Source organism: Protopterus annectens, chromosome 3.part0 (genome assembly GCF_019279795.1).
Source record: "Protopterus annectens isolate FY-2018-M chromosome 3.part0, PAN1.0, whole genome shotgun sequence".
NCBI classification, from domain to species: domain Eukaryota; kingdom Metazoa; phylum Chordata; order Ceratodontiformes; family Protopteridae; genus Protopterus; species Protopterus annectens.
In genome coordinates, this window is record NC_056731.1 from 844,620,014 (window position 1) to 844,630,261 (window position 10,248).

General features: G+C 41.1%; 1 protein-coding gene across 4 annotated transcripts in view; it reads right to left on the reverse strand.

Annotated features, from left to right (window-relative positions):
• The window catches only part of PIGN (phosphatidylinositol glycan anchor biosynthesis class N), a 1,150,670-nt gene that overhangs the window by 880,964 nt on the left and 259,458 nt on the right, over positions 1-10,248 (reverse strand). For all 4 annotated transcript variants that reach the window (XM_044065181.1, XM_044065178.1, XM_044065179.1 and 1 more), the window contains one exon: positions 3,036-3,160. In XM_044065181.1, coding sequence (XP_043921116.1) covers positions 3,036-3,160 — 125 coding nt within the window. The remainder of the gene's footprint in view (positions 1-3,035; positions 3,161-10,248) is intronic.

Here is a 10,248-nt window from a genome sequence, read left to right on the forward strand (position 1 = left end):
GTTATCAGTTGCCAAACGGAAGGAAAGGGTTAACCCAGGCAACAAAGGAAACAGGCCGACTAGGAGGGGAGGCTGTATGGAATATAGAGGCAGATTTGTCAGGAAAAGAAGGTTTCTGGCCTCTAGAATTTTGAGTGGGCTTACCTGGGAAAATCTGCTTAGGAATCCTCTTACCCCTACCAGATTCTCTAGGCTGTCTACGGACAAAGGACAATTTCAAAGGATAGTTTCTCTGGAACACAGGTACAGGAGAAACAAAAGTTTGTTTAAGGTCCTGCATAATCTTGACCTTATCCTGCAGGGTTTTAAACAATTCTGCAGCGACAGTGCCACAAAGATTCCGATTCTGATTACCTAAGGGGAGTTTAAACATTTGGCATTAATATACACAGTCAAAGCCTGCAGGGGCAACAAAGAATCTCTCTTCATGGCAGAGCCTGCTGCAGCTGCCCTACAGGAGGCATAAGCTGCATCATAGCTGCATTTAAAGGAATGGCATGCTACCTGAGAGGCAGAACTCAGTAGAGAGACAGCAGAAATCTTACTGTCCGAATCAGGCATGTCATTCAAACTCAAGCCCACAGGTGGGATATAAGTGACAGGAGATAACCTAGCCATATGGATCTGATAATTAATGGCTCTAAAACACAAAGTAGCAGAAGTATACCCTTTTTTCCAATATCTCTCCATTGCACAGCTGTCCTCATCAGAAGGCAGAAGCTTGGAAGAAGAATGCAGTTTGTATGGCTTATCAGTGGAGATGGAGACAACAGCAGGATTAGATAAAAGACGTTAAACAAGTATTTATGATTCTCAGATGCCTTATAAAATCTGTCTGGCTTCTTAGGGGCTGGGGGTTAACAGTCAGGAGCCTGAGAAGTTGCTGTAAATATGTCCAACAGGGCAGCTAAGACTTCTGGGACTGCAGAAGTTCCGGGTGAGTCCATTAGTACAAGTTCATAATACCTCTTCTGAACCTCTGACACTTGAGAACAATACCATTTAAAGTATTCTATCATATGAACGACTGTATCCCGAAAGGATAATTCCTGAGAAGGAGAATCAGGAGACAAAAAATCCTCTTTATCAGATCCCATAGCTAAAGGAGAGTGTGTTTGTGAGGAATATGCTAAGGATTCTTCACCAGAATGCACAAGCTGCAGAATTTCTAGGCCTCTTACAGGGTGGATGAACACGGAGCAGAAGCAGGAGGAACAGGCAATCCTTGTGGCGATTTCAGAACCATTTAGGGATTAAACATTCCTTGAGTAAAGTCCTGCCACTCTTTGTGAGGATCCTTAACTGCAGTAGCCATACATTTAGTTTTCTGTTTCTTTTTTAAGGGAACATCAACCTTCACAAATCTAGGAGACTCAGAGCCCTGCCTTGATTTAATGAATGTACCAGGCACCTCTTCCCTGACTAAAATTTAGAGAATTTACCTAGGTCCTTCAGATATAATCAGCTGCAGTTCCCCCTCAACATCTTTACCAGATATATGCACACCCTCAGCGGACGTGTGAGCAGGCAGTTCCATGTCAGCCTCTAATTGGGTTGTGGCAGAGTGAACTGACATTAACACTGGTTAATCCTTGTGTTCTTCATTAAACCCGGTAGAAACATATGGTGGAGGTTGGACAGCAACAGATTCTGAATGTGCTCTTTTAGCTTTTTTCTGAGTGCTCATCTGCCTAATTCTAATAAACAACTGAGAATGATGAACCGGCTCCTGATTGTGTTTCTTTAGATTTAAACTTGATATGACCCAAATTGCACTGATTTCAGAGCCAGCCATCTACATACGGACATATTACAAAAGAACAATAGGTACCCACTGCAACCATCCTGAACAGACCCACAGCCAACCTGCAGCAAATGAACAGCAACAGACAACTTCACAAGCTACACCCCACCCATCATTCTGACCAACATGGAGAATGATGATCCCTACCTACCTCCCCACATAACCCAAAAGATTATTTGCTTTTTGATTGAGTCTTTTGGAAAGGAGGGAATAAGCTAACAAAGGGTTACTGCAAGAACAGCAGATCATGTAAGAAGATGGAAGTAAGGGAGTGCCCGTGTCTGCCAGCGACACGTAACAGTCAGTGGGCACTGCCCCCCCCCCAAAAAAATGATATCCATTTCCTCATCAACTATGCCATTGTTTACTCAAGTGCAAACTACTTATTTGTGACAAATACAGTCTTTCATAAATAATATCTTCCATTTTACTACAAAGTAAGCCAGAGAATCCAAAAAATAATTTGCTTTCTCCTTAGTTCTCTTTAATAAGCTTCAGTTGTTGTATAGACCCAGGTCTATAATACCTTCATACTCTATGACCTAATCAATGGAGCAATATTTGAAGTTTCTACCTTGCTTGTCAAAGAAATAAAAGTAAAAGATTTTTTTTTTGAAGAGAAAGCTCTTGTTTAAGCTGTATGTTGAAAATGAAAAAATAACAATGCAACAATGAGCTTAAGGTTGCATCATTGTGGGGGACTGCGCCCCCAGATACCCCCCCCCCCGCTAATTATATATACCAACTCCGAGATCGCACTACAGTGAGGAAAGGGCAAATTTTCTGATCTTCACTGTAACGTGATCTCACTATAAACAGCTCAATGAACATCATTTCGATATAAAATCCTGTTCAAAATTAGTTTTCGATAATGTAATATAAACCCTGAAAAGGCAGACTAATTTTAGGCAGTACATCAGGATTTTATAAATCACTGCAAAACTGTAAGGAAATAGCAGCAAAATGATTGACCTACATATAATTCATATACCTAGTTTAACAATAAAATAAATACTTGTTACTATTTGTGTAATATGTGACCCCATTTCACAATATTAATTTTCTTTCCCAGAGATATTACAGGATCAAGAATCACACTACATTATGGTTAATCTCATAAGACCTACATTATACAATTAATTTATTCAAACTGCACAAACAAATGAAAGTTTACTGTTGCATCGACTACTGAAAAGAAGGACAAACATCAGCTTCAGTTATTCCTAGTTACCTTGACATGGGGCGGTGAGCATGTCCATTTGTGTCCAAACCAAGCAAATGAAGGAAGAAGACAACACGATCTTGTTTTATCTTTGACAATAGTGTAGCATTATTCTTTGCAGTCAAAAAGAATTCCTATAAATGAAGCATCATAAAAACGTTGGCTAGTTTTAAAAACAAGAAAGAAAAGCCAAGCAGAGTATCTACCCTGCAATTAAGTAAAATCAGCAAAATGACATCTACGTATTCTCAGTATCTTTCCCTATTAACTGTCTGTTTTCATAATACAGAATAATACAACAGAAACACAACTTTTTTTAGTTCAAGTCCTGTGGGGAGTGATATTTCTTGGACAACTTTTTTAGTGTTCTTCTTTCATTTAGACCAGGTTCAAATTTCTGGCTTTGTATTTTGTTTAAACTATGTGAGGTCTAAAACCACCAAAAGAACAGTCCCTTTAGTTTTCCTCTACTACACTCAAGTGCATGCATCCTCTGTTTCACTGCAGGTACTTGGTGACATTGCTACACAATATAACTTTTTAGCATGCAGGATTCATGTAGAAAAATGGCACTGCATGCTTTAAAATTAAACAAATTAAAACAAATAAAAACACATAAAATTAATACAACAATAATGATGAAGCACAAATTTAAACATAGGATAAATTACATCTTTTCGGTCAATATTTCACATTTAAATGCATCTGGGGTACCTAAAATGGCTTCTACTAGTCTAGAACTGTGAAAATGGCAGTGAACAAAGAAAAGCAGAATATGGCCTGTGGCCCCAAACTCAGTCACTGAATTAGCTGACATCTTTGTGTAACCAAACTGCCATATAGCATCCTGCAGTCTTCTAGCATCACTGGGAGTTCATCTTATGTGGAAGAAATCCACACGTGGGAAAAGCACAACGTGGAGTGGCTCTTTCAAACTGACCCCTTATAGGAAGTATCTTTCTGTTCACACATTTTTTTCCTCAAGCCTTACGTACCACAAATTTTCTCCTTCCACCCCATCCTACAACAAAAGACTGCAGCTTCTTTAGAGTTCTACAGCTTGTGCTCAGTTTTAAAAAGTACGTAAAACATGTCTTAAATTACTGCCAAGATTTATAAATATTATCCAGAGCTGGCAGTTAGTACCAAAGATTAAGGTTAAGTGTCTGTTAACAAGCTGCTTCCCATAGCCAAAGGACTGGTTCCCTCAGCCTCCAATAGCCCAATGTGTAACTATGAGCAACTCACTTAACCAAAGAATATTTCCGGGCTGTTCCTGGAAAGGGATTTGTGATCACTGGGTTAGTTAATTAAATAAATAATATATAAACCTTCTACATATTTGTCCAGCTTTCAACAAATGCTGATCAATTCAGAAAAGAAAAGTTTCTCAATGTACCCCTCCTACACTTCATCACCCAAACCCCGATAAAATCATAGCATCCTTAGAACTTCACAGCTCAATCTTTTTCAACAAAATAATACAAATTATGAAACAAATCTGAATCACTGCAAGTGCCTAACTGCTATTGCTCTGAACTATCACTTTTGGGTATGCGTTTTTTTGTTTATCTATATATCTACACACACACACACACACACACACACACACACACACACGCACACACACATATACTCACACACAAATACATATATACATATATACATACATAAAAAACAAAGACATACACACAAACACACATATATGTATATATATATATATATATATATATATATATATATAAGGGTACACAGGTAATCAAATTAATGAAATGTCAGCATGGTAATGTCAACAAACAAGCAAATGTCGACAAGCATCTGCACATGCTCCAAGGTTATTCCTCAGACCATACAAATTTTAAAACAATCCACAACTACTATAGCTGCAGTGAAGAAAAAGACGGTATTTAAATTCAATAAGTTTAACTCAAAAATAAAACATTAAAAAGATGAATGCTTTTGTCCACTTAAATTCGTGAACTTCATCAGATAAAGGAGAATATTTTTTCCATCATTAAATATCTCTTAGTTACCCTCCCTCTAAATTAAAATATGATGTCACTTCCACTTTCCATTACAAGATAACCTATTACAAGTTATAAAACAATCTAAGCCATTTCTTATAATAATAAAAATAAAACCTTAATGATTTTAATTAAATCTTAGAAAATTAAAATATTTATGTAAAACGTTAGACATTGTACAAATGAAACTGGTTTCTCTCTCTTTTACAATTGTACAAAGGAATAAAATATTTTTTTTATCAAACTAGAGTGTTGGTTTATTGTTGCTTTATGTTTTTATGAAAAATAATTTTTCTTGTACACCTGGTATGTGAGATTATTCTGTGCAATATTTTTGGATAAGTATATGTGTGTATGTATGTATCTCTCTCTCTCTCTCTATATATATATATATATATATATATATATGTGCGTGTGTGTGTGTGTGTGTGTGTGTGTGTGTGTGTGTGTGTGTGTGTGTGTTTGTGTATGGATCCACTTTAGAAGCTTGAAATACTGAAATGTCGAAATTCAGTATTTCAAGCCCATAAAGTGGAATAGTACAGTTTTGTACCTACCATAAATGTAGATGTCCGATAGACATGCAACTGCAGTCATAACATGTGGGTTGTCCTGCCTCAGGCAGCCCTCGGTCGGCCGGATTCCAAAGTCTGGGTCCGACGTCGGCTGATGTCGCATTTCTCTCTGACATCAGAGCGGCTGGAGTACATAAGCATCAGCCGACGCCATTTTCTTCAGTGTTTCTTGCCCCAGATGCCAGGTGCCCTCCAAGGAAGGCTGTAATCAAATTGGAAGACAAAAACAGGATTCCAAACAAATAAAAGAGCAATAAAAACAAATACACCATAACAGATATCCCCAGCTAAGAGTAACAGGGATAGGAGTGGACCCTAGGCATAGAGGGGTATGGAGGGAGGGAAAATCCGACTGCAGTTGCATGTCTATCGGACATCTACATTTATGGTAGGTACAAAACTGTACTATGTCCTTCAAGAATGCAAATGCAGTCATAACATGTGGGTAGAATACCATAGCTTAGCTGGCGGAGGAGGAATGCTCTAGGAAAAAGAAGGTGTGGCAATCAAACTCTGCAGGACTGCCGAAGCAAAGCCTGCTCTGGATCTGGGGTATAGAGGGAGATTGTAGTGTTTGCAGAATGTATGCACGGAGCTCCATGTAGCAGCTTCTAGAATGTCCTTGGTAGGCACCCCTCTTAGGAATGCTGTAGAGGTGTCCGTACCTCTGGTGGAATGTGGTCTGACATTGGCTGGAACAGTCTTTCCATGAAAGGAATAACAGAATCTGATGCAATGTCCAATCCATTTTGAAATAGTCTGTTTTGAAATTGCTTTTCCTTGGACTGCAGGGGTGTAAGCTACAAAAAGTTGTTCAGACTTCCTACTGGCCTTGGTTCTGTCCAGGTAGTATCGAAGTTGTCTGTGAATGTCCAAGGTATGCAACAGTCTTTCCCCCTTATTCTCAGGATTGGGGAAGAAAGCAGGCAGATGAATTGCTTGATTTAAAGAAACCCTAGAAACCACCTTTGGCATAAAAGTAGGGTTGGTCCTTAATGAAACCCTGTCTCTGTGAAAAATAATAAAGGGAGGTATTGCCATTAGGGCCTGTAGCTCCGAAACCCTTCTTGCTGAGGTAATTGCCAACAGGAAAGCTGTCTTCCATGAGAGAAATTGCAAGTCAACTGTAGCTGCTGGCTCAAATGGAGGTAGAGTCAGTTTTTCTAGGACAAAATTGAGGTCCCAGGCTGGCACTGGGGCCTTTCTTGGTGGCTTAATGTTCTTGACTCCCCTGAGGAATTGCCTTAGTAAAGGGTGTGAAAAAACAGGAGGATCAGTGTTGTATCTAGCTGAAATAGCAGATGCATGTATCTTTATGGAAGAATATGAGAGGCTGTCCTTTAACATATCTGCCAAATATTCCAAGATGAGTGGGATGTTCAACAATGATGCATCATGTCCCTTGCTGGTATTCCAATTGCTGAATCTTTTCCACTTTGCTAAGTAAACCTTTCTGGTGGATGGTCTTCGAGCCTCTGTTAGTATCCGCTGAACTTCCTTGGAGAGAGATAGGCTGAAGTTATTTATGGGATCTCCCAGGCTGTTAGCTGCAGTGTCTGAAGATTTGGATGCACTGTTTCGAAATTGTGTTGAGTCAAAAGTAGAGGCCATTGGGGAAGGGCCCACCTCCTGGTGTGACATAGGCTCCGTAGCAGTGGGTACCAGTGTTGTCTTGGCCAGTCCGGAGCTATTATGATTCCCTTGGGTTTCTCTGCTTTGATCTTTAGTAATACTGAGGTCATCAGTGGCAGAGGTGGGAATGCATAGATTGTTAGGGAGTTCCAGTTGAATGAGAGGGCATCTATTTTCCAAGCTTTTGGATGGTATGTCCTTGTGCAGAATTTTGGTAGAAGATGGTTGAGGTGAGAGGCAAATAGGTCCACTTCTGGCTTGCCCCATGTCGAAGTGAGTTGTCTGAAGGCCTTCGGATGTAGCCTCCACTCGTGTGGATCTGTGAAATTCCTGCTTAGGCTGTCCGCCAACACATTGTCTTTTCCTGGAACAAACTGGGATTGTAACTGGATGTTTAGGCTCAGTGATTTCTCCCAAAGATGCATTGTCAGCCTGCAAAGGGGGTAAGAGTGGGTGCCCCCTTGCTTGTTTATGTACCACATCACAGTGGTGTTGTCTGTCCGTATCAGTAAATGGCCTTGCTGGAGTTGGTGTTGAAAGGCCTCGATGGCATGCATTACTGCCAGCATTTCCTTTTGGTTTATATGCAGATGTGTTTCCTTTGGAGTCCATTGTCCTTGTATACACCTGCCTTCCATGTGCGCCCCCCCATCCAAGGTCTGAGGCGTCTGTGGTCATGGTCTGTGTTATCTGTGGTTTTTTGAATGACATACCAGTGTTTGCCTGGCTCACCGAGGCCCACCATAGGAATTCCTTTTGTAGGCATGGAATGAGCGGTATGATTGTCTCCAAGTTGTTGCTGTGTTGAGACCAAATGCTTTTAGGTACCATTGAAGCTTTCTCATGTGTAGTCTTGCTAATGGAACCAGGAGAATGCAGGATGCCATGTAACCCAGGGCCTGTAGGAATCTCCTTGCAGTCATCTGGGTGAGTTTTGCTAAACCTTTGAAGTAATGAGATAACTTCTCTTGCTTGTCTTCTGTCAGGTAAGCCATCTGAGAGGCTGTGTCTAGTTTGGCTCCTAAGAAGATTATTTGCTGGGATGGCTGCAGTCTTGACTTTTGGAAGTTGACTGTGTATCCCAGAGCTTGAAGTAATCATATGACATAATCCAGGTTTTTTTGTCAACATCAATTTGTCGTCCGCTTGTATGAGACAGTCATCCAGGTACGGGTAAATTTGTATCCCCTGGAGCCTGCAATGAGCAATTACTGAAGCCAGGCATTTTGTGAATACTCTGGGCGCAGTAGATAAGCCAAATGGCAATGCTGAGAATTGATAATGCTCTGGCCCTGCAAGAAATCTGAGGTATCTTCTGCAGCTGTGTCCGATAGGGACATGCAGGTATGCCTCCTTGAGGTCCAGAGTAATCAGCCAAGACCCCTTGCCCAGCATGGGAAGGAGTTGCTGTAAAGTCAGCATTTTGAACTTTGGTACTATGAGAAAGGTGTTTAATGCGGACAAGTCCAGTATTGGTCTCCATTGAGATTCTTTTCTTGGAACAAGGAACAGTCTTGAGTAAAACCCCTGATCTTGTTCTTGTTGTGGAACTCTTTCTATTGCTTTCATCCGAGTCAGCAGAGTGATTTGCTTGATAGCCTCTGCCCTCTGGTGTTGTGGTAGGTTTGGCATGCCTTGTTTTCTTGGAAAGGTATGAAAATGAAACCTGTACCCTCGGTCTATAATGTCCAAAATCCATTTGTCCTTTGTCAGTCTGTGCCAATTTTCTGCAAACAGAGATAATTTCCCACCCAAGGGAGCTTCTATTTGTTCCCTGGTAGGCGGTAGTAGAGGAAAGTCATTGAGATTGTGGTTGTGGGGCAGGTGAAACCCCTGCGTCACTTCTTTGGTTTCCTGGCTGCCATTGTCGTCCCCTGTAAGGGCCTCTGTATTGGCCTCTTCCTCGGCCACGTCTGTTCTTACCCCTTTGAAACTTTTCTGGATTAGGAAAGGACCAGTTTTTTGAAGGCCAATTCCTACTGAATCTGAGGGGTTGAACCTGGAGGAAATCTTTCACCGTCTGAACTGATTTTGCTTTTTCTTCGATGGTCTTTAACACATCCTTAGCATTCGCACCAAAAAGCTTGTTCTTTTCCAAAGGTGCATCCAGAAGTTTTGCTTTTACATGATCTGGTAGAGGCTGATCTTTTAACCAAGCATGTCTACGGATGACTGCCCCTGTCATAGCTGCCCTACATGAAGCTTCCAGTGCATCATATCCACACTGCAGGAAGTGATTGCTAACTTGCTGAGTGTTATGTACAGCTTCCTGCAAAGTCTTCCTGTCTAAAGGATCAGGAGTGGCTAATGTTTTTTGTAAATCTTCTAACAGATAATCCTGATATTGTAACATATGAAAAAGGCAATTTAAAGCTCTCATAGATAAGGTAGTGGATGTGTAAACCTTTTTGCCCCATCTCTCTAATGACCTAGCTTCCCTGTCGGAGGGCAAAGGATTTTTAGAGGTGGAGGCTGAAACTCCTTTAGGCCCCTGTGAAATAGTTTCCAAATCAGCAGTATGGGCCCTGAATAAATTGGAATGAGTTTCTGGGACCCTGTAATACCTGTCTGGCTTGCCTGGAGCAGGAGGAAGGGAATCAGGGGAAGCACTAGAATCAGAATACAAATCATCCAGAACATCAAGTACAGGAGGAATAGCTAAGGGCCTGTGCTGGGGCTTCTTAAGGAAAGTCCTAAGGCGTTTCCTAGAATCAGAATATTCCTGACCTTGCCACTTGAAATGTTCCCTCATGGAGTGCAGCACTTCCCCAAAAGAAATATCCTCAGGAGGGGAGGCCGAGGGGATGGAATCTTCTGCATCCGAGTCCTCATAGGTCTGGAAGAGCTCTTCCTGGCTATCAGAGTGGACAGAGCCCTCAGAATCTTCATCTGAAGGAGTAGGGTCAGAGGGTTCAACCAGGGGCCTTTTATCAGAAGGAGGCTGGGATCCTCTCTCAGGATGGGCCTGTGAACCTCTAATCATGGAAATTA